The sequence below is a fragment of the Astatotilapia calliptera genome, chromosome 5, assembly GCF_964374335.1.
Source record: "Astatotilapia calliptera chromosome 5, fAstCal68.1, whole genome shotgun sequence".
Lineage (NCBI taxonomy): Eukaryota > Metazoa > Chordata > Actinopteri > Cichliformes > Cichlidae > Astatotilapia > Astatotilapia calliptera.
In genome coordinates this window covers 9,858,488-9,882,988 of record NC_137426.1, presented here as the reverse complement: position 1 = coordinate 9,882,988, position 24,501 = coordinate 9,858,488, and the positions used below count along the sequence as shown (strand labels likewise).

The 24,501-nt window shown below is 40.9% G+C and overlaps 5 protein-coding genes across 7 annotated transcripts in view; 3 read left to right on the top strand and 2 right to left on the bottom strand.

Annotated features, from left to right (window-relative positions):
• igsf21a (immunoglobin superfamily, member 21a) overlaps positions 1-2,091 on the top strand; it is a 179,228-nt gene extending 177,137 nt beyond the window's left edge. For all 3 annotated transcript variants that reach the window (XM_026167142.2, XM_080301159.1, XM_026167143.2), the window contains one exon: positions 776-2,091. In XM_026167142.2, coding sequence (XP_026022927.1) covers positions 776-852 — 77 coding nt within the window. In that variant the 3' untranslated portion in view covers positions 853-2,091. The remainder of the gene's footprint in view (positions 1-775) is intronic.
• A 164-nt stretch (positions 2,092-2,255) lies between these two features.
• Positions 2,256-7,643, top strand: klhdc7a (kelch domain containing 7A). The gene has a single exon (XM_026167141.2). The coding sequence runs from the start codon at positions 4,412-4,414 to the stop codon at positions 6,659-6,661; it is 2,250 nt and encodes a 749-aa protein (XP_026022926.2). The 5' UTR covers positions 2,256-4,411; the 3' UTR covers positions 6,662-7,643.
• cfap107 (cilia and flagella associated protein 107) lies at positions 6,883-10,669 on the bottom strand. Its single transcript, XM_026167148.2, has 4 exons — positions 10,259-10,669; positions 9,635-9,745; positions 9,091-9,265; positions 6,883-8,833 (listed from the first exon to the last, which is right to left on the bottom strand). Exons 1-4 carry the CDS (start codon positions 10,367-10,369, stop codon positions 8,559-8,561), a joined length of 672 nt encoding a protein of 223 aa, XP_026022933.2. The 5' UTR covers positions 10,370-10,669; the 3' UTR covers positions 6,883-8,558.
• A 105-nt stretch (positions 10,670-10,774) lies between these two features.
• On the bottom strand, positions 10,775-14,427 carry aadacl4 (arylacetamide deacetylase-like 4). The gene is made up of 5 exons (XM_026167146.2): positions 13,647-14,427; positions 12,758-12,882; positions 12,141-12,366; positions 11,743-11,806; positions 10,775-11,638 (listed from the first exon to the last, which is right to left on the bottom strand). The coding sequence occupies exons 1-5, from the start codon at positions 13,717-13,719 to the stop codon at positions 10,855-10,857; spliced, it is 1,272 nt and encodes a 423-aa protein (XP_026022931.1). The 5' UTR covers positions 13,720-14,427; the 3' UTR covers positions 10,775-10,854.
• A 142-nt stretch (positions 14,428-14,569) lies between these two features.
• dhrs3b (dehydrogenase/reductase (SDR family) member 3b) lies at positions 14,570-23,131 on the top strand. The gene is made up of 6 exons (XM_026167147.2): positions 14,570-15,420; positions 19,637-19,780; positions 20,091-20,210; positions 20,673-20,911; positions 22,182-22,307; positions 22,398-23,131. Exons 1-6 carry the CDS (start codon positions 15,226-15,228, stop codon positions 22,480-22,482), a joined length of 909 nt encoding a protein of 302 aa, XP_026022932.1. The 5' UTR covers positions 14,570-15,225; the 3' UTR covers positions 22,483-23,131.
• The last annotated feature ends 1,370 nt before the right edge of the window (positions 23,132-24,501 follow it).

Here is a 24,501-nt window from a genome sequence, read left to right as displayed (position 1 = left end):
TGAGACATTTAGAGAAGAAATGTTTTTCTGATGAAGCAAAGTCTCAGTCTATAAGCAACAATCAGGTTAAAATAGTTTATGTGTGTGCCATAAACAATTTTATAAGCTACAGCAGCATGGCCACTATTGTTTTCACCTTGTAAGTCTGTCTAACTGTCTGTGTGTCATGGCAAAATGTGGTCCTGGGGATGCCTACTATAGGTGGAACTGTCAAATAAGTGGTTTGAAGTACTTTCAGATGGGTATGTGGACAGCCGTGCAAGATACAGTCCCAAAATTTTACAGGTGTATAGTTGGGATCGGTTGTGAAGATTGGTGTCATGTCACCCGTGAGTACTGGGTAAAGGGCACCTGGAGTAGGCCTTGAGCCGCTTTAAGCTCTGATAACACAGTCTTTTGCATTCTTAATGTATTTGTAAGTCTCATAGGTGTCTTTATCTGGTTTATAAACATAAAAATATTTTCCACAATAGGCCTGGTGGGAGAACTCACTGGCAGCTGTTATGATCCCATCACAATATGGTCTTGTTTATTTAATTGTTTTCAGTTGAGTGAAAACATAGAACAGTTCAATGCCCTTAAAAATCCCTTCTTGATGAAATTCCTATTTTACTGTAAATAACATATTTAGCCACTTCAAGCACGAGTATAATTCAGAAGAATTGCTCAGTGGGATGAACAATTGCTTTGTGTTTTTAACTTTATTATTTATGCACTACAATACATCAAAACGATGAATGAAACGGTCTGATTGTCGTTTTCTTTGGTTTTGTAGATGAAGCCCCCCGCATGGATATGCTCGGATTAACGTGGATGGCACTCGTCCTCACAGTGACAGTGGAACTGACGTGAAACCTCTCATCCAAGACGTTCTCGCTCACACATACTTGCCCTTCTTATGTAACATCAACACATGCACACAGTAACACACACACACACAATCACACAAAACTTAATTCCCACAGTCCCACAAGCCTTCTCCAGTCATCAACAGACCCTGCATACGTCAGTCGATCAGGAAACAGTGCCACCACACGATGGCTCTACACTGTTTTTGTAACAAAAATAATAACCAAGATAATGATATGAAAAGAACAACATGATGAACATGACGGTAACCACCTCCTATATAGCCCCGCCCAGTTACACCTTTTTTTCGTTTCTTGTCCCACGTCTGCCTGTTGACCAATAAAATCAGTTGATTTGAAATGGAAAAGAAAAAAAGCATTTGGATTTTATTTTATTGACTCACAATATTATTGGTACTGAAATTGGTACTGAGATGTGAAAAATGGAACTGATTTTAGACTGCGACACCACATCAACCACACCTGCTACATATCCTGGGATGTACCTGACTGAGAGCAAGCTGATAAACCATGGGAGAATAAATACAGATGCTCGAAGTGGAGACGCTTTTTTATTAATATACAAATTTCTTTTTTTCTTTTCTTTTGTTTTCTTTCTGATGGCTCAGAATGTACGAGAGGATTTAAATGCAGAAACTAGAAAAAAAATCTCATTTTGAGTGTATTTTGTGTACATCAGTGTAAATACTGAAAAATAATTAAAAGAGGTTATATGGGTTATGGTGAGGGATGGTTGCTGAAATAATTGGAGTTTACACTCCTCCACCCTTGTTTGTACTTCATTCAACTCTGTTTTCAGAGATAATTCTTGGCTGAAAAGGATGGAAACATTAACAGCCTTTTTGTTTCTCATTTTGGCTTTTTATATCTATATGGCAGGTCTCCAAGGACAGAGTAAAAAGTATCTAACATATGTCTGCTGTTTTGGGGTTGTGGTGCATGTGACGTTTGAAGATTCTTTCTCCTTTTGGTGTGTTGCAAATGACAGCACTGCAACTCATTGTCACTGGCCTGTAATCCAGTTATTTACTTGTGACATACTATCTTAAGTGACCTACATTGTGTACAATACGTAACTCTTACCCAGACATTTACAGTACTAGTAGGATCATTTTAGCCGCCATCCCAGGGAGGAGTTCACCTGAGGCAGCTTGTGTAAACAGGGTTGTTGCATTTGTTTCATTTCACCTCTATTAAAATGGAGAGATGACAAAACTCAAAAGCCTTGACTTTGCTTAAAACAGTGTTTCACAAATTATTTTTATTGTCCTGCCTTTTAATGCTGTGTACAGGCGATATGCAGCATTATTACTCATACCGAAGACACATGCTAATCAAGGTGGTTGAAAGAACTGTTGAAATTATTTAAATAAAATCCCACCATAATGTATAAGAACGTGTGCTGATCGACTCTGTGGAGAAAAAGACGTCTTTTTGATTTTTTCTAATGATATGGACCTCAACGTGGTTTTAGAAGGAGATTCTGACATTGCCATTAACTCTTCTGGCCTTTCAGTGAAAGATAGCTTAATGCAATGTAATCCTGCATTTTTTGGACTTCACAAGAATTGCAATTTAAGCTATTCTAAGGACCCAACATGTATTAAGGGATTAAGGTTTAAACCAGGTGGGAGGTAAGAGGAGAGATTTTGAAGCTTAGGTGAACCGAAAGGATAGACCTATCTGTTTGGGATATCAGCTCACCTTGCCAAAGTACTATCCATATTGCACACTGCATACGGGAGATGAGAGCTGCAGAGCACAAACATTATTAACAAACAGTCATATGTGCTTTGAATGACATTTTATCTGGCAAGGGAAGCAAAGGGCACAAATCCTTGTCCACCCACTGTATAGTATTCTAACTCGGCTATCATTGTAATTTTTATTCAAGAGGCACTTCTGTGCTTTTTGCTTTCACTCACTCATTTTACATTCAAGTGAGAAAAAAGGGTCCATTTCTGAATACAATACAATGTGCCAATTGGCTTTATATGATTTAATCATCATGCCAGAAGAAGTCTGTCCTAAATAGTTTGTGGATAAGGCTGTGTTACTGTTGTCCACATCTTACCAGTAGCTATGAGTACTAAATTCATAACCATATTATCGTGGACCAGAAATATGCAATAGATAAGAAAAAAGAGCCTTTAAATGCACTGCTTTGTCACATTTTCTTTAATCCAAAAGAAAAAGATTGTGCATAAGCAAGAATCTATTAAAAAAAGGGTTTTAGTTTCACTTACTATGCTTTCTTTATTTTCAGTCACATGTTGTCGTTCTATAAGAAAGAAGTGAAAGCACATGACTACAATGCACATGATAATCGTCTTCTGAATGCTCCACCTGAAGCTAGAAGCAGTGGTGAGGATAAGAGGTTGCACAGAGCATTTGTGAATTATTCAGGAGGCAAATGTGCTTGCAGAGTCCAGTTTCCTTTTTGTTGTCTGCAGGCTGTCCTATCAGATGACTAAACATTACCAGTGTGGGCTCGGAAATCTGACACACCCTCTGTACGAGTCCTCACGTGATGCATCTTTACAATGCTTCTAAACACGCTGTTAAGATGAATACTATTTTGTTGTTGACCACAGCCTCGCTGCTGTGTTATCAACAATACAAATGGCAGCTTGGCAGCAGCAACTGAGCAACAAATCTCCCATGAGGCAGAAATACATGTTTGAATCTAGTATAGTGTAGAGAAATAAATGACACTCCCAAGGTTAGGTGTACAAAGACTTCCCATTTTATTTGCATTACACATGCTTTTATTGTTCAGATGGTGCTCTGTACACTTTATTGTGTTTATAATAGCATGTGACTGCCATTTAAGTCTCTGATACTAATCTTCAGATCATCTTAACAGAGACTAACTTAAGCATCTGCGCTGGCAGGGAAAGGACCTTTAATATGGAGCATGGCTGTGCAAACAGATGTATCCTGGTTAATAAGTATTTGATAAATGTCAGGTATCATTACTCCCCGCCCTTTATTCAAACCATGATTTCCTTCTGGAGAGCTAGAAGTATGTTTAAGCAAGTGAAGAAGAGTTATCTCTCATAATATTTTGGGGAATTGTTTTAGAAATGTACATAATACATTCTATGCATGAAAACAGCAAGATGCTGAAACTGAAACGTAACCCTGCAAAGTAAGGCTTTGTATTGCGGTAACTTTAACTCTTCCATTACACAACATAACATTTGAATAGTTGTGGGAAAAGGCTTTGTTGAGTCAACAAATTGCATAACCAAATATTGATCTATGGCGTATTTACATATTCCGTGTATGGATACTGAAGCTGCATGTGACTTGCCACAGGTGGTGCATGAAAGGGCCCCGCCTCTGCAGAGCCAGTGATGCAAATTGTGCCTCAAGAGCTATCATTTTACACTTGATCCTTTGGGCACGGAGGCACAGTCATCAGATCACAGCAGCTCTCTTACAATGACAACCAGACAGTTACTATCAGCTGAGATGCACTGACAATAACGCTCAATAGGATCAGCCAACCAACTATTGCCACCAACATTGCTACAGCTATGCCCATTGCGGAGCTTTTGGGAGTCCAGTTCGACATGCAGCTGCTGTGGAAACTTAGTGTCTCTGCGGCTGCAGTGCTGCTGGTTTCTTGGGGCTACAGGTTCTACAGCTCCAGGCATCGAAGAAGAATCCAGCTCTATGTCAAAGACAAAGAGCCAGGAAATGCAACCTGCCAAAACTGCGAGACAACACTTCAACATCAAAGCTCAACAAAACATGAGACAGATGATGCGGGCCAGCAATCCAGATCGTTGCTAGCAGATTCAGATGACCTGACACATCAGGTTAAAACAAGTGAGGATGTGTTTGCAACAAACGATGACCACGATACCAGCATGGATGAAGAGATAATCACTTATGAGAAGCAGGGACAGGTTGCCACCAGTAATGTTATGTTTGGATCTGCTCTGAAACTCCCTGATCCAACAGAGAGTGGGATGGTCAGTACAACGGGGCGGCGCTCCCCTTGCATTTTGCAGAAGCTGGAGAGAAGTGTGGGTGTGGGCCGAGAGTTAAGACAGGACCTGGAGAGCAAAGGGTCCTACTCCAGCTTCCTCTCCAAGGCAGAGGTCAAAGTGGAAGATGCAAACATAGTGCTAGAAGGGACAGGAGACCAGGTTGTGCGTGGAAAGATATATGATTACTATGTTGAGTCATCTTCTCACTCTATTACAGATATTAATACGGTACTTTCTCAGTATGAGAGGGACTTTGAATCAAAGCCAGGGGAGTTTGGAAGCCATGGCAGCAGTTTCAGAGAGTCTCCATCGTCTTTAAACCCCATCACTATTCGTGATCTGGTTTCACCACAAAGCACTGTTAAAGATGCTTCCTCACCAGGGTGCCTCAAGCTGAGAAAACCCCCAAGGCCTGTACTCTTACGCAAAGAGAGCTATCTGTCTGCAGCACAGGAGTCTGAGCTTTCGATCCCCTTTCTAACTTCAAGAGCCTCAACTCCAGTGACCCACTCTCGGGCTATAGCTGGCGATGAATCTCTCTCTGTTCACCCAATTATCAGTCCTGCTACTGACAGCAAAATCCTTAATGTGAAGGAGGGGATAGATAGAGAGACTGCAGAAGGGGCTCCATTTTTAGACTTTCAAGCAAAAATTCTTGATGACACAGATTTAGAAGTCTTAAAGAGTAAGCTTGATCTGGGTAATTGTTTGGAGACACTGTGCCTTGCTAAGAAACATGGCCAGACATCTTTGCAGAAAGCAGCCCTGGGGGTCATGTCTGATAACTACCTCCATGTGCTCAGGGATCCCAGCCTTTATGGGCGGCTAATGGCTGGTGAGCGGGAACAAATCCAGAGGCAAAGAATGAGGGGGAAGAGGTTTGTCATGGTTGCAGACATGGATCCTCAAGATTGGGTCAGCAACACTGAAGGGCGCAGAGCAACATCAGAGCAGAGGAGGACATCAAGCGCAGTGTACTATTATGATGACTACAAAGACACTTGGCATACACTCTGCCTAATCCCACAGGAGGTCATCTCTAAAGCCTGTGCTATGTGCACAATGGATAACTACTTATTCGTGGCAGTGGGCTGCCAAGGCACTGACAGAGAAATGACACCCTCAAAGCGAGTGTTCTGCTACAATCCTTTGACATCCATTTGGAAAGAGATCAGTCCTATGAATGAAGCCAGGCCCCGCTGCAAACTGGCAGCACTGGAGGGCTACATATATGCAATTGGAGGAGAGTGCCTCTCCACAGTGGAGCGCTACGACCCACGATTGGACAGATGGACATTTGTGGCTCCTCTGCCTAATGATACATTCGCTGTGGCACACCATGTGACAGTGTGCGATGGAGAGCTTTTTGTTTCTGGAGGAACTCTTAAATACATGCTACTACGCTACAACCCCAAAACTGACACCTGGAGGCCAAGTCTCATAGTAGGCAGCAAATACAAGACTGTAGATATTGTGGCTGTGGGAAGATTTTTGTATCGGTTTGATGTCAACCCAGTCTTGGGTGTCAGTGTGTACCGCTACCATACGGTGGCCCGACTGTGGTATGAGTGCAGCTCCAAACGGATTCTGCATTGCCCTGCGTTTCAGTGTGTCGCGATGAATGACACAATATATTGTGTCAGTCGCCACTTCACCATGAAGTTCGAGGCTGATGAGATCTCTCCTGCTTTCATAGATGAGGATTTGAGCATACTCTCTGCAGCCAAGGGCACACTTTTCCCCTTTATTCTTTCACTACCTGATAAGAAGCCTCAGCAGACTAGTGTGTAATGAGGATTCAATTTTCCATTGATGGTAAGATTAGATTGTGATTGAGTATCCTTACAAGAGCATGCTTTACATCAAGTTTATTGTTGCCTGGGTGAGTTTTGCTTCGGTCAGGTTTATGTTCAACTCAGCCCAGCCCCAAATTTCATTGCAAAATCGCAACCACTTTTCTATCATTTTTGAAGTGTTATAAAGATTCCCTTTCCACAAAGCAAGAAAGCATCTGTTTCTAAAAGTACTTTATTTTTATTGGATTGCGTATTACAGAAAGAATTGTGTTTTCCTCATGTCTCATTCTTGGCAATAGATGTAAATTATAAGACTCTTAATGGTAGTCAAACTACTGTTTACCTAGATTTACACAGGATGTGCTGCCATTGAAACTGTTTGCTACTTTGATTTGCAACTTCTTCTTGCTATTATGTTAGTTTTATATCATCCCAGATGCTTAATCTCTTTAATCCAAAGATAATTCATAAAAAAGCATCAGAGTAAACGAAATCATTCAGCGCTAACTGAACAAGAATTTAACAATATAATTTTAATCTATTACTGTGTCCCCTTGTGTAGGGCACAAATATATTTTACACAGTGGCCTGAATACAACGTCATTACTTACAGTTGCTCTTTAGATATGACATGATGTAAATGGGTATGCCATGCAATATAAATAGGTAAGCTTCGAAAGCATTTGTCACTGCACTGAAACACTCAGACTTGTAGTTATTTCTGTCATTTCAGTCACCTTCTATGGTGGCAAGAAAGATGTGTATTTGTTTTCAATGTGAATAAGATTAAGAACATCCTCAGCTCATTGTACCAAATGATATCTTCACTTTGTTATCTATTGTTTTATAAACATCAGAGGAATTTAGAAATTTGTCATTCAGTGAATATTAATCCACACTTAGTGACTAATTCTATTAAGATGTCTATTCTGCTGTTTGTGTGACTTGTAAAAAGTAATAGAATAATACAAGCTCAATCTAAATATGTGTGGTTTATTTTACTGTGTTGATTACATTAACAACTGAATATGCATAAGAATGATGCAAATATTAAATCCCTCATTGTTTCTTCATGTACAATTAAGTTCCTCACCGTACAGACTGTAAAGGCAAGGACTTAAAAGACAGCGAGAGTGACGTGTTGCTATAGCACCATCGTGTGGCTCAGAGGCAAATACAGCCGTTCTTTGGTAAGACGTGTTGTGTTGAAGATTTCTCATAACCCAAGGGTGTCATGTGACACACGGGCATCAGCAGCACAGTAGAGAGACTAACTAGCTAACAGTGGGTGAAACAGAGCTACACTGGAAGGCAGCAGGCAAGTGGGAAAAAGGGAGGCAGACGCAGATGGTTGACCATCAAACATAAGCATCTTTGATTCTTCCTAATTAAACACTTTGATTCTCTGTAATTAAACACCTAATGGAATGGGAGTTAGACACATCCCTTCAGACATTGCCTTGGATGACTCATTGCTTCTGTTTTACCTAAATACCCAGGTCAGTTCTGGCATCAACAGTATTTTTATTTATTTATTTCTCCCGCAGAGTATCTAGAGTAATACTAACAGCCCATTTCCAGTTTCACATACACTCTGCGCAGAGAAAGAACTTGCATGTAATTATGCTCTGAAAGGGTGGAGATAATTTATAGTCCCATCCCTTTCTCCCTCCCACACATTTAAATGCTAAAGCAACTCACCAGCGTAAATCTACAGTAGTCCTCACAAGGTAATGAGAATTGTCTTTAATTTTTTAAAATCCATTTGATTTCCCCAAATGGTCTGTTGAGTTAGGGTTTTACTTGTTGCCAACTACAGAAAAAGGGAATTCACAAACACAGCTTCTAAATTAACCAGTATTGGAGGCAGTTTCATAGCTACAATACTGAAATTAAGCCTGTTGTGATGGTGGACATAGGCTGAAATAATGATCCGGGACTTGTAGGATCAAGTGCTGTCTCAGATCCAGATCCTTGTTGTTACGATTGGCTTCATAGAGGTGGCTGGAGAGCATGTGTGAAGCCTTGGCAAAGCGGCTCTGGCAGAAGGCACTAAGTGGTTGCCTCTGGTATGCTGACCTGTACTCAGTCAGAGATGGAAGGTGTGACTGCTGTATTTCAAAATGGTGATTTGTGGTCTGCAGCGGGCCAAAGTTGTTTGGAAGTGCTGTAAAAGAAGAGCACATTAACTGCCATGTTACTGCAGCCATTAATTACATCGGTGGCTGATTTGGAACTATAAAAAGGCATCTGGACCCACCCCAGGTTAATTGTTCATGAGCTCAACTGCTGATGTATTTTGTTCATACAAGATTTAATGCACTTATGTTTGCACTGCACTCATACTCCTTGTAATGGCTTAATGTACAAAGTCATTTCCCATGTATAATCTCTGCCTTCTGGCAGTGTTGGCATGGAACTTACCAGAAGTCAGCTGGTCAGACCTCTCGGGCTTTTGTGTCAAGTTGTCTGCATGTCTGTGTTGCAGAGTGGGCAAAGCATTGATGAGGTTACGCCCGTAGCTTTCCGCATACTGTGTGACCAGATAATGTGAGGATGGCGGGTCATGGTGCCCAAAAATCGTCTTAGATGGAAGCCCCTGGATAACAATATAGAGAGATCTTAACGTAGCCTTCACACAGTGGCCTTCTCTGGATTAAGATATAGAGGGCATGACCTGTTCTTTTTCAATAATCTTCAAGAGGCTCACCATGTGACAGCGGCAAATTGCTCCAACTAACCCTATAGTATGTCCCCAGTAGGATTGATGATTTTACACATTTTTCATTGCTGCTGAGTCTGAACAGAAACTTGCTTTCATAAAGAGTTTTATCACAGGCCTTTATCTTGGCCATCAGTATTATGCAGAAGTGTTCACACTCTAGTGGGGAAAAAAACCCCTGACTTGCAGGCTTTTGACAGGCATTCAATTGGTGATAATACCATGAATGAGCAGTTAAAGGCTGACCTCAGCTCTCAGCAGGGCAGATCTTCTCTCAGAGATGTCTGGCTTGAAATCCCTGTGGGGTCGGTAGTCTACAGAACTGGTGCTGTAGGCTATCTTTGGCTTGCGAGTGAACTGTGTCGGAGAGAATAAACAGACATCACAAAGTGGACTGAGCAAGGGGGATATACAGGGACTTGAGCAATGATCCCAGCATAAGGATCAGCAGAGCTCACATTTCACAATTGACCTGCTGTACAGTATTCCTTAAGTCATTTCTCCTCACAAATCCTGAACCAGCAGCCTATGGCCAAAACTCACATCAATGCAATTAGTCTCCAGCTCTCGCCCACCAGGAGGCTGTGCTGATGTAGCTGAACTGAGGCCGCCTAATCACTTTGTTATAGATCTGACTACCAACTCAGGTTCTAAAAAAATGTTGGCGGGCTGCCATTAATGTAGTATTATGTTTTAGACACAGCATGAAAAGACATAGAAAGTCTGTGTTCTCAGGCTGAGGTGAAATTGTATGTTTAGATTGGAAAAACATGTTTTTCATACTGTGATATAGAGTTGGAAAGCCTGAATCGAAATGCTGCATTATCACACTGTAGAGTAAAGCATGTCGTAAACAGACAATATGCCTACCTGAAGTCTTTCTTCAGCCCAGTTGCCTAACAACACTTTGTTTGCATACTTCTGCTCTATTCTCCATCCGGTTTGTGCCCATTTATCCTGTGCATTGGCTTTCTGGTTCATACTTTGCCCAGTATCAAACACACCTGGGAAATCTAAAGCCCTGCTGGAGCTAGTTTAACTAGTCAAATGGATAGCATGTAGGTGTATTCACCTGACTACATAATCGCTTCAGCAGTGGAGGGGAAAAAGAGCTCTGTTGCCATGGGTACAGCAAACACTGTGGGTAAAGCAAGCAGAGTGTCCTGGAAGCAAATAGAAGATGTCTTACATCTTTGTTAAAATGAAATACATTTCCTAAAGTTAAGGAATGGCATTTACCTTTTAGTTGCCTGCTCTGTATTGTTAAAAAGGTGCCAGAATATTGTATGCAGACTTAGTTTCCTTGGGCTACTTTTCATTTTTGGAATGGAATGAATTTGGAGGGGGGGGGGCTTCTGTGAACAGTATAATGGTAATGACAAACACTGGAGGCACATTTGTTTATTCAAATGTAAGACAAGATGGGAAGTAGAATAAAGTTTATTGCAGGATCTTATTTATTACCCTCACAGTGTTTTTATATAGTGAACAGCACCATCCACAACTTGCACTGCAGAGGGAAATGTGAGCCAGCCCTGGTTAAAAAAGTTAATCATGCCATGAAAGCCATCTAGCACATGCTGCCAGGTGACATCCTTTCCCAGGTCCAGAAGTCGCTTCCTGTAAAGAATCCCATCATCCCTCAGGACATCATATTCACAGGTAAGGATGAAGGTTCGCGGGGTTTTCTGAATGAGAGCATCGTCTGCCAGTAAAGGGGAAACCTCAGGTTCCAAACCCTCTTTAATTGCGTGATACACCTCCCCATCATATTCTGGGCTTGGGTGCTTATAGAAACCACGTGTGAGGCACTCAGGAGGTAAGTTGGAAGGGGATAACCATAGTTCGTAGCGTGGCCTGAGCTCAGTGGGGACATGGTTACCTTCCAGCACTTCTTGGCACAGAGAAACATCTCCATTGAGATATTGCAGGAAGTAGAATGCCATCCGGCCACGAAACAATATGGGCACAGCATGATTTTGCTGGTAGGAAGGCAAGTTGAAATCTGCCATCTGCAGGGCTGGGTAAATGAGGACCTGAGCGCAAGGGAATGGCAGATGTCGGTCCTCACTGCACGCCAGCCTTTGGCACAGTGCTGCTGCCAGGTTAGCCCCAGTGCTGTCCCCTCCAACTGCCACTCTGTGAGAGTCCACCCCGAACTCTGTCTCAGCCACAGACAGGAAGTGACACGTTGCTTTCTCACAATCATCCAGCTGGGCAGGATACCTGTGCTCAGGGGCTAATCGGTATCTAAGAGGGGTGAAAGGAAAAGGAGCAGTATGTTAAGTTGTAGCTACATGGTGGTTAAAATAGATTTACTATTTGTATGTGGAGTGGGGAAAAAGTGTAAATACCCAACAGATATCACAGTGGTGTCAGATTCAATGGCAATATGCCGACACACTTCATCAACAGAATCTGTTCAGGATTAGTAGGATAGAGTTATTAAAAGATTTTCGTCGCAGAAAAGAAGCCATAAATAGCCACAAACAGAAGGTGACACGTCTTTGTCCTTTCTGCACCTGTGCTGAAAAATATTACACTTGGGTGCAATTTTGTAGTATTTCGGAATTTTGAAACTTTCTTATGCTGCATACCGCTCAAATGAAAATAGTTTTTACTTATAGTTCAAGCTGCTTAAAATTCAGTTCCACTGTCATAAAATTACTGACTGTAAATGTGAGGAAGTCAGGTTTTACTTGTATTTGAGCATTTTTATTTTAGTTAAGCAAGTGACTGTAACATCATATACCTATACTTCCCAATATCCATCCGCCTCCATGGAAATACATTAGACCTCTCCTCAAGCCGTCACACACAGAGGTAGGTTCATATACTCGCACTGGCACCTCTGAGAATGTCATGTCCTTCACTCGCAGACCAGCGGGAACTTGTTTCAGGTGAGAGAGAAAACAGGCCACGAACCATCGGGTAAAGCTAACCTGATGACAAATGCCCAGCCGATGTAGGATCCGAGCCTGGCAGGAGAGAAACAAAAGACTTACAACAAATAGGAGACAAAAATATATACAACCCTGATAGATAAAGTCAAAGTGAAGGTTATTTGGTTGAAAAAAAAACCCCATTCATGACAACATCAAAGAAGCGGAACACATGACTTTGTCTTTGCACCTTTGTTGGTTATGATTTCTTATCTAAAATTTCTCTGATGTAAGCTTTATCAGGTGTTGGAGGACGAAGGAAGGATATCCACATATGACCTAAAAGAGTACATTTTATTCTCCACAAGAGGCGTTTAACCTAAAGGATAAGTTGAATATTTTTAAAAAGTTAACAAAAATAGATATGATTCCATACAGGCAACATACAAAACTAAGCACTAACACTTTTGCAGATACTGATACTCACCACGACTGCAATACCAACAAACAATCCATGAACCATGCGCAGTTTCCCTCTATTTGCAACCCCACAAGGAACGTCTGAATTCATCAGCTCAGCGTACACAAGTCCAATTACCAGAAGAAGGAAGGCTGCAACAAGAGCAGCAAAGCCAATTATTAAAATTGCCGAGCCGATGTCCATGGTGTTGCTGGTCTGCTCTGCTGAAGGTAAGTCATTAGGAGTAAATGTTTTATGTACCTGCTTTCAGCCTCTTTTCACCCCTCCCACAACCGCCTGCAATGCATTCTGACCTTGCTCTCACTTAATGACATTTTTAGCTGCCTGCTGCCCAGGAAAATAATTATATCCTTCAACATATTTTATGACTGTGTAGTCAAACGAATTACATGTTTCCCAAGGAAACCATATTGTTCCTCTATGGATATTGCAAAAAATATTTTATGTTAATAGAGCAGCTTTTTAATTACTTTCATTTCCATAGTTCCCATTAAAATACCTTCCAACACCTACTAACATTTTCACATTTTTCTGTGGTTCTAATGTGTGTGTGTGGGTGTGTGTGTGTGTGGGTGTGTGCATGTGTTTTCAGGTTTATTTGAACATATTGACTCCTACATGAGCTCTGTTGCTCATGCCTGTGCGTGGCAATGAGAAGCAAATTTATTGTCTAGCGTCTAAGGGAAGAAAATACTCAAAGATGCATGAAGGCTGACTGAAAAGACCCTTATCTGAACTTTCACTGTTGATCTGTAGATGGCAGTGATAGCATGAGTATAAATAAACAGGATACTCTGAAAAACAGTCTGTTTACACTGTGGCATTCTGTGGGCAGCTTAAACATATTTGCCAGTGACTGCAATGTGTACTATGATGTTTTAGCAAATTCACTTACCTGTATTCGACATCTCTTCAGTGGAATATGCTTTGGCATAAGCTCCAGTGGGCTCTCGACTTTGAATCTGCATTTTGTAAACCTCAGAAATTTGCAAAATAAAGACAGCATCTGGAGTCGTGTTGTCTTGGAGTTTTTAGCAGCCCCCGAGAGCCTCTCTGTCTTCCCTAAGTAACTGAGCCTTGCACAAAGCAACCATTGTGAGGCTAAACCCATCCCAGTTGCTGAAAAAGTCTTGTATTCAGCATTGCCCAGTAAAAATCACAGTGCCAGGGCCAAACATCACAGACTGGAATCTTGTCTGAGGCTCGTGAATTCACAAGATTTGTTTAGGAGGTATTCATGCGGTTTTATTGTTGTCATCCTTCCAAGCTTCTGAGACCGGGCTGACCTATTTCCCAAACTGCATTGTCACATGCAGAAAAAATATAGCGTGCTTCAAAAATACTGTTACCACAACAGACTGGGTTCAAACAACTAGTGGCGCTTTATACCAACAGTTGGAAACCATTACAAATGTACAAACACACTGTCCAATCAAATAACATGTTCACTTTTTTTTAAATAAACCTAGCACATTAAAGTGGAGGAAATACATGACTTTAGATTTTGACACAATCCAGACCTGATTTTTTTTTATTGAGGTTACAAATGTGTTAGGGGCTTTATCAGCTATGTGTTTGTTTGGTGCTCAGCTGATTCTTTGTTTCCTCTCTTTATTTGTTTCATTTAATTAATTTAATAGAACTGGCATTAGGCATTGTTGACGATGGCAGTCATTCATCTGGCGCTATTATATAAGAATATTTTGTACTGACTCGCAACAGTCAGTGAGACCTGTGATTGCAACATCATTGTTCTTCTGTGACCAGCGTTATGTAACGAGGTGAAGTTCGGATCAGTGAAACTGTGAAGTGAGAGTTTGGGGTCCCAGCTGGGACCCTCGCTGCTCGGCGACCACTGTGAGGACCTAGACCACATGTTGAGAAACGCTGTTGTAGCCACATGAAGGGGTGTGGAAGAGGCAAGTGCGCAGCCACTCAGGGCAGACGGGCACTGGAGCAAAATTCATCCCTACTTAACATGTCAATCAGGATTAATCCCCTTACAAACCTCCTATTTAGGTTCATCCAGTTCCTTTCACTAGTGGAAGTTCCGAACCAGGGCAGAGGCGGTAATATATAAGGCAGGACAGGACAGGACAGGACAGAACAGGAACGCAACACCAAAGCACAGAGTAGCGCGCACTACGGAGCGTCGCCTGGACTTGTGTTTCACGTTTGTACTCCTCGACGGTAGTTGACAGGCGCAATGACTGATCACTCACTGATTTCGTGAGCGTGATGCATGTAGACTGTCAGAGCTCTTCAAGTCACACTGTTCTGTTTTTAAAAAAAAATATCTCTCGCCTGTGGATTAGTTATGCAACAGTGCAGATGATATTGTTTGCATGCGGGTAAAGTTGCAGGAGCTCAGAAGTCGCTGTCTGCGCACTCAGTTCACTGTTGGCGGATATCTGCGGTGCACGTAAACTTGCAGCGTAAACATACTTACAGACTATCCGTGAGCACGTTCCGAAATGGAGCTGAAGAGCGTGTGTCGTATGCTTCTTTTCCCGGTTCAAATCCTCTACTGTATAGTAAGAGCAAGTTTGATGTTGCTGTTGCCAAGCAGACGGAAAGACCTCACCAAGGAGGTGGTATTGATCACTGGTGGAGGACGAGGCATCGGACGACACCTGGCCAAAGAGTTTGCCAAGCATGGGGCCAGAAAGGTAAGTCGATAACTTGTTGCACATACCTTTCCTCCTTCCACTCCTTTCAGATCAGCACATTATTAACAACGAGATTAAATTACTTTCTGAGCAATTTGTTTTGGTCATATATTAAGTTATATTTTCAGCTTTTATCAAAACCACCCCCCTCATCCCTCGCCAGGTAGCCTGGTCAGTCTGGTCTCCCCTGCCCCACGTGTATTGCTGTTTCAATGTTCTATAAAAGCAGGGATCACGACCTCCAAGTAACCTAGTTGTCCAGTAAGACCGGTGACAATTTTTGTTCAGGTATTGCACAACAGCTTGGGTCAACCAGAGGGCAGGTCTGGACAGCATTTATGGCTGCTTGATATGATTGAGTGTGGTACTGAGCTGACATTCATTCTGCTTGGGTCCAGGGTGATTTTTGCGTTTTGCCTTACACAGAAAGTGCATCATCCAAAGATTTAGCTGTAAAAACTATACATTAACCGTGGCTTTACATATGTGGCTGTTTGTTTATTTTAGAGTGCATAAAATTTAACTGAAACTGCTTCAAGTCAATGCAGCTCTGATATTTCTCTATTGTAGCTTCTTGCCATTTTTGAGCAGTCTCCATAAGACTGTAGCGTCTACTAGCATGCCACAACAAAAGACTTCATAATGTTCTTAATAAATAACAGATAAGTTGTTGTTGTTTTCAAGGATAGCATGAGTTCACGAGATATTGTTTTGTGGGGTGTGTTTGCGAAACAATAACAAGGAACACATTCTGTTATCTTTTTTTGTTTCTTTTAACCAGTTACAGTAACTAAAATGCATACTTATCATGGAATATATGTGGGTCAAATCTTCCATACTCAAGACACAATGCAATGTAAACAGAAAAAAAAGATTTGTCATTGTTTTATACAGTTGGAAATGAATATTAATGTATAGCAAAATATGTAGGTTACCTGAAAACAACAAGTTTATATTGATGACATGAGTTGGAATAGTCCATATCATGACGCTTAAAGTTGCTTGGTTTACTCCTAAATAAATCACCAAGATAAAATAAATTATAAATTCAAATTTTCATTGGAAATCACCTCATCCATCACAACAATTAACCTTCCATGTCCCACCTCCCTCACTATCCCTCATCCCCTTAACAAGGAGCTTTCTCTTGTTCCTAAAATGCTCTGGTGACTACACACACACACACACACACACACACACACACACACACACACACACACACACACACACACACACACACACACAGCTTGTCTTCATTGCAGGTCAGGGTAACCTCAGTTCAAAATTTCCAGCTGTGGTTTGTCTACCAATCCTACTGAGTGAACATTACACAGCTGAGTGCCAGATGAGTCGCTGGTGGCCCTGTAGCAGCAATGTATCAATACAGAGTAGCTCTATTTTTGATCACCTCAGATGGGAGTCATCATTACACGTGGAAGAAAATTGTGGTAATTTCTACCCATGTTGAGCAGCCCAGCTGATAGCTTTGGGTTGCAATTATACATACGAGTGACACAGGCGCCACGTCTCAGATGATCTCTTAAGGTGCAATTTCAGCAGCTTGAAAACATTGCTAAAAGCTCAATGAAACACTAACTGCCTCCTTCTGTCTTTCAATGCCATCTCCTTGGGGAACGAGCTAGAAGAAACCAGTGGGTTTTAAAAGCTTCACTTTGCAGCTGCGTAACAATGGATGTCACCATGCTTTTCAGCACCCTTTTGTTGGGCATTATCAAGGTGTGAAGGCTTTGAAAACAACACCTGTGGTAATGTGTATGACAATTACTCCCTGCCTAAAGAGATGCTAAAAGGATAATTGTGAATAGGGCTGACCTCTGCGAACTTACGCTAACTCTTGTTTGAGCCTCTTTGTCAGTAGTAGCCAGAATTACCTTCGCCTCTGCTTAGGTTTTAGTTTTTTCACATTGTAAGGAAGACTGACTTCAATGTCAACGGAGGAAATTAGTCAAGATGAAAAGCTGGAGACCCAGGAGGGGAGCCATGTCTTATTCTGTACTATTAGGGGAGAGCAGCGCCAGCGTGAGGCAAAAAAATAGAAAAAGGCAACCAATAACACAGTGAGGGGTCTTTCATAACAATCCCAGTAAATACTCAGAAAATTAAAATGGTATATTTCTTCAGAGCTCGTTTAATTATTTTGCAGCCTCCCTAAAAGCACCACCAACTCGGGAGGAAAATGTTTACACGTTTTTTTTCCTTTTATATGTGGTTGTTAACATTACTTGGAGATCTCTGCAAAGAAGATGAACCGAAGCAAGTCACTGACAACAGGTTTGTGTGGGTGTGCTTGTGTTGCGCTGGAGGCGGGAAGCACACCACTCCCAGCTGGGTATTGCCCTGCAACTGACCTTGCTGTCTCCGCAGTAATTAGACAGCGGCAGGCGACTGCCTCCTGAACTCCTGCTGCCCCCTCTATGTGCTGCCTCTCTGCTTGCCCATACAATGGGTGTGAAAAGGAGGGCTCATACCCACCCATATATTCAGGCCCGAGTGATAGAGTATCACTGTAATGTAGCTGGAGCTAGTTGGGGATATCTTAAGCTGCATAGAGTGACATCTGCTGTCTACCTTTCAAAGTCTTGTTTTAAGCTTTGCAACATAGATTTGTTTCATTAAAGGGCTTTTACTTACAGCATGTGTTGACATTAGGTCTTGTTAGGCATGCCAAGTAAGAACAATCACCAGTTTATCAACAATAGCGAAGAGGGCTTGTGCAAGGTCAATTAAAAACTGTTTTCTTAACATTTCTGTCCAGATAGCAATTTGGCCAGTGCTTGTTTGCTCTGAGGATCCTGCATGTTGTGACGGGTGATAAACTTAATGAATTAAATAACATTTTAACAGGAGAGCACAATGTAAGTGCTGACTTTTAATGAGAACTGTCAGCTTTGTTTGCCTGACTCCTATTAAAAGCTTTCAGTTATTTATCAAGACCTGTCTGCCTTCACTGATTACTCAAATGGGCTTGCAAATGAAGCAAACAGAAAACCTAATCAAAAGCAATTCAAACCAGGGCCACTCACAGAGGGAGGCAAACCCAGAGTGCTCCAGATCTGATAAAGAAATGAAGCGCATAAAAAGCACATTCTAGACTGCAGTCTTTTATGTTTCTAAAAATTTTGGTGTGTTTGGTCTGCTTCAGCTGCTATTAGCCTTGGACAGTTTTTGACACATGAATACTTGGAAGAACAGAGCAACATAACAATTTGGGACTTCTTTTATTTCCAGATTGTGAATATGAAAGTTATTTTACTGTATTTGTTAGTGTGCTATGTTTGGCTCTCAACCAGTGTTGAGTGAATTTTAAATTGGCACAGTGTGAAATTACGCTGTTGCTGGAAGATGACAGGTTTAATTTGTGCAAGAGTTGCACTGTGCAACATGCTTGCATACTTTTGCACTTTTTTTTAAACTAAGTCTTAAAATATCTTTTGTCATGTTTATTAATTAGATCTCTTAGACTAATCCATCCTGCCTACTAACTAAATGGATGTTTACGCATATTCATTGGTGTAAAACAATGAGAATGACAGGCTGAACCACGAGGTAGCAAACAGACATGCTGTCTTGCGCCCACGCGCAGTCTCTGACTCTGAGATACACAAGATCACTTTCCAGAGGACTTTTTGCTCAAATATTAACCTTGGTCATGGGCGACTAGCCAAATCCCACACTGGCGTCTTCAGCACTTCACACACGCACTGTTTTCAGACTCCCTGACCAGAAATGACAGGGCTCATCTGCCCAACAGGCCATGTAATCTCTTTGAGAATTTGTGTTTGAGAGATGAGGAGGGCTCACCCCCTGATTTCATTACCTTTCCCTGACCCCAAAGACTGACAGATCTAATTGCCCAATCACTAGTCCCCCACCTCTATCCAACCTCATGTTCCCTGCTCAAATGACCAGCCTTCATTTAGTCTCCAGGTGGATGAAGAGACAGTTCATTCACCCACCAACCCCCGAGCCTTTAATCTTGCTTGAAAACTATTTGTTGGAGTGAAATTGCCCTCTCTATTCTCTGAACAAAAAGAACATTGCTATTCAAAAAACTCATTTTCACTATACTGCCAAAAAAAAACAAATTGAGTGATTACTGTAAAAAAAAAAAAAAAATTTTTTTGCACTCGATGCTGAATTTCCTACTGATTATACGTGTGTTTGTTTAGAAAATTAACATCTTGTTATTTACCAGGTAATCCTGTGGGGCAGAACAGAAAAGTGCCTCAAAGAGACGGCTGAAGAAATTACCCTCTCTGGAACTGAGTGCCATTACTTCCTGTGTGACGTGGCCAATCGGGAGGAAGTTTACAAACAAGCCAAAGTGGTTAGAGAAAAGGTATGGCAGCTTAGTGTTTTTGAAAAGATAAATCTGCTTGCACAAGAAGAAATATAATTTGCACACAACAGATCGTAAAATATTTCCCTGAGATGCCTCCCCGTCTAGTCTGTATGTATATTTGCTTTGAGCTGCTCTTTCTCCCATCTGGTGTGTATAGATTACACTTCATCTCAAATCTCTAAATATGAGCTTGGAATGTTGACAGCTCTTGTGGAGTACAACTATATCATTTCAGGAAAGCAGACAGCAAATGCTTGACATTTTTGACAGGGTTTTCTCTTCCTATTCTTGCACTTTTTAATCTCAGGTGGGAGATGTTACGATATTGGTGAACAACGCAGCAGTCGTCCATGGCAAGAGTCTGATGGACAGCGATGATGATGCTCTTCTGAAATCCCAACACATCAACACCATGGGGCAGTTCTGGGTAAGATTTGATTACATTGTAGCAGAGCCAGTTTTCCTGCAAATACAGGGAAATATAGGGAAATTCCTCTGAGCTGATTATCCTTATCATTTTTATATTTTGATTATAGCATGGCACCGTATGCAGTAGGCAGCCACAGGCTTGTCAATCATGACTCTTATTATGGCAGGTTAAGTGGGGTATTTCCAAATTGCCTCTCAGCCCCTGAAACATCAGAAGGGTTGTGAAACTCATGGCATTTTTATTTTGAATGGAGATCAAAAGACTATGTCATATGCAGACAGAAATGCAATTATCAACTAAATGGAAATGGAAATTTAATCTGTCGTTACAGTGTGGGCTTGCTTCTCTTGTCTGTTCTTCTTTCTACTCTGAATATATTTCACCTTCTATTTCTACACCCCTCACCGCTTTTTCCTTCATTCTACCTTTCACAGTCTCTTTTTCTTCTTTTTGTCTTAGACAACAAAAGCTTTCCTGCCTCGAATGCTGGAGCTGCAGCACGGCCATGTCGTATGCATTAATTCCATCCTGTCCCAGTCTCCGATCCCTGGGGCCATAGACTACTGCACCTCCAAGGCCTCATCGCTGGCCTTCATGGAGAGCCTGACACTGGGCCTGCTGGACTGTCCTGGTGTCAGCTGTACCACAGTGCTTCCCTTTCACACAAATACAGAGATGTTCCAGGGCATGAGAGTCAGGTGAGAAGACACAACAAAAGGAAGCGAGGGTGGACCATTCTTACGTCATACCATGGTTCAGAAATATGGGTTATCTAGGGTTATCTATCAGTTACATTTTAAAGTACACAAAAAGCTATCCAAATCTCCTGACAACATTTCAGGAAGGTGCCAGAATTATTATGAATACTACTGGAGAAAACGAGCATCATTTTTCCATACATCAGCCCACTAATTTGTGTCTTTTGCCCATTTTGTGTCTTTGGACAACAGTAGATCTGAAGTATCCTAGTCCCTTGAACAAAATCTTATAGGAATTTTAAGTGGAAATGCATCAAGCAAATCCAACACTTAAATTCAGACTGAAATATCTCAATAACCTTTGGATGCACTGCAAACTCTGAACATTGTTATTATTCCCCTACAGGGTTAATCCTACTGACTTTAGAGATTCCATGCCTCTCCCTGTATCACTGGTGTGAGGTTGACATTTGTGGCTCAGAAGGAAATACCTTCACAGCTATTGGATGGATTACTTTGAAAACTATTATTCAAAGTCCAGAAAGGGAAAGATCGAATGAGTTTGGTAATCTTCTGACTTTACGTCTAGAGCCAACCAGCTGGTCAGTTTTCACTTGCCCTGTATTTGATCAATGGGCACGGAGTTTTGTACAGATGCTTGTGGTTGCTATAAAATCTATCCTATAGGCTATCAACCTTTTCCCCTGTAATGATCTACGCCGTCATAGATCATGATAAAACATTCACACTACTGGATAAATCAAAAGCGAGTATTAAGATACTCTCCTAATCCACCTGATTCATGATTCTTCTGACTTACGGTACCAGAAATGATAGTTTAACATTTTAAAAGGAATTTGTATACTTTGACTAAATCAGCTAATGACTCGATATTTAACAGACGGCTAGTAATTATTTTAGGATTTTAGAGATCACATGAAAACATAGCTGCTTTAAACTTTTTTTTTTTTAAATGGTGCTGCGTCGCTTCGCATATTTGACATTGAATGTACATCCTGGGTGTATGATTGCATCAGACCTTTCACACTGTTTTGTAATAGTTATTGGGTATGTCAAAAATCCAAAATGTACAGTTTGGCGAGATAAAGTATGGCAGCATAATTTCAAATTCAGCTGCGCTCTGGCATTTGTTATGAACAGCGGTTGCACAGATAAAACTTGAAGCAGATAGAAAATATAATCAAAATTTTCCCAGAGTGTCCCAGAAACAACATCACTTTATCTCAAACTGTCATTTTTTTTTTTCCAGGTTTCCCCAGCTCTTTCCACCCCTCAAACCTGAAGTAGTTGCCCAGAGGACTGTTGATGCAGTCAGAACTGACAAGGCTTTCCTCTACCTGCCATGGACAATGCACGCTCTTGTCATTCTCAAAAGGTGAGATTTCATGTGCTATCTTGTTTTTATTGCTGTATTTTCTACTTCACGATTAACATGCTGACACTAGTGTTTTTCGTCTGTCTTTAGCTTCGTGCCACAAGTTGCACTTGAAGAAATCCACAAGTTTTCTGGGACTTACACCTGCATGAACACATTCAAAGGGAGGACATGAACCTGGACTGTGCGCAATATGAGAGCGACCTCAACAGTTCTCGGGTGTGATGAAGGGAATATGGACCTTTACACATGTGAAAGTGGAGCAGGTCCCATGATAGAGTGAAGACAAACACATGCAAGGGTGTCGCTTCTACAGTTACAAGTAATTGATAAACTGCTCGATACACCCTGATCCTATGTATATGTATATAGTATGGAGGACTCACTTTGATCTGAAGCCATGCATAGTTCTATACCAGTAGTTATTCTGGGAGTTTATTGACACATATTTTGTCGCCTGTTTTTACTTTTTCTTCTTTTTTTTTTCTTTTTTTTTAATTCTTTTAATATGTCTTTGAATCAAAACAAGGTAATAAAATCGAGTTTTAGAATTGCACTTTCTCCATTTGTACATGATGAAAATAGAAAAAGTGAACACTTGGGCGGTAGACATTGTATTCTATCAGGGTTTTGACTCCCATGGCAGTGCGATAACAGCTTTGATTTATTCCAAGCATGAGATCAGTGACTGTGACAGACGATGTTGTCAAAACATAAAATGCACTCATGGGGGCCATGTGGGGCATATTCTTGTTTGTTCTCTGCTGTCAGAAAATGGTACAGGGGGGATAGTGTAAATCTCAATAAACACAATGAACTCAAAACAAGTCAGTCAGGCCCTTCTAATGCCTGCACAATGGTTTTAATTGCATTCAATGAATGTGAACAGCCAGAAAAAACTTTATTGTACGTATTGCAGACATTCATTCATCAAGGCTTTAATTATTAAAACAAAATTAAAGTAATTTTTAATTTCATCTTAGCAACATCTTCTGTTGCTAAGATGACGTCAGGTTTGATTTCATTAGCTTGGCTTTTAACCAAGCAATCTGAAGATGTCTGCAGTTGCTGCACATTTGTGTTAGATTATATAAATGTGATTTGAATTACTAAAACCTGAGAGGCTTATATTCCAGGACAAAAATGATGTGACAGTATGGGTGCTCTTTTGTTTTACTGCATTAAACCTCAAAATGTCCCAGTGCTTTAGCACAAAAGAAAGAATTGGAGCTGTGGAAAATTATAATGGATGAGATTTGTCATTGCCAGTGTCTTACAATTACCTTTTGATTGAGGATATTATTTAAGTGGTAAAAACGCATTTCATAAAACTGGAAGGCGCTTACACTGGTGGATGAATTGCTAAACCTTACTCGCTTTGGAACTGAAAATGAACAGCATCCACCGTAAAACCGCAGCTCCCAATTTAACATTTCTGCCAAATAGGGAAGAATTACCTGTTATTCCATCATTGCTAATATAATGTGAATAAAAGCCTGCAGCAGTTTCAAAGGTGAGGAGAGGCCTTAGATTATACATCCCATTTCTGTGCTGATACATTTCTTTCAGCTCTTTTTAGCATTTCAGATTTTTCATGTTGAATAAAACTTTATTTATTCAGAGGACACAGCCATACTTCAGAAGATATCCCAGTTCAAAATAAGTGCATTAATCAGGTTATTTGATATAATAAACTGGCCATTAGCTACATAGAGATTATTTCTGAAGTGGGTAAAGGTCAACCAAACCTAAAGAGAAACAAAACTCAGGTTAAAATACTTTACATGGAAAAAAAAGAGAGTTTCTAATCTCTTTTACATCTCAGATGGCACACTATATCCAACCTTGTTATTTTTTAATGAAATGAGGCAAAGATCTGACCTCACCTAGGCTGATTCACTGAAAGGGATGTAGTAAAACTGAAAATACCATACTCTGCTGCAGTTTTAACCTCGGGTGTTGAGCCTTCTTTAAAAGGATAAACTGCTTTAAGATGTCTGAACTGTTCACATTTGACTCAGACTCAAACATGAAAACTACTCATCAAGATGAAGGACAGTTTTTATACCTCACTCCCCACTGCAACACAAAAAAAGACAATTAGTTTTAATTGACAAAAAGGTGTTTTTCCTTTTATACATTAAATAAAAGTTTGGTGTTGTCATAAAACGCGCACACCTACATATAGTCTTAT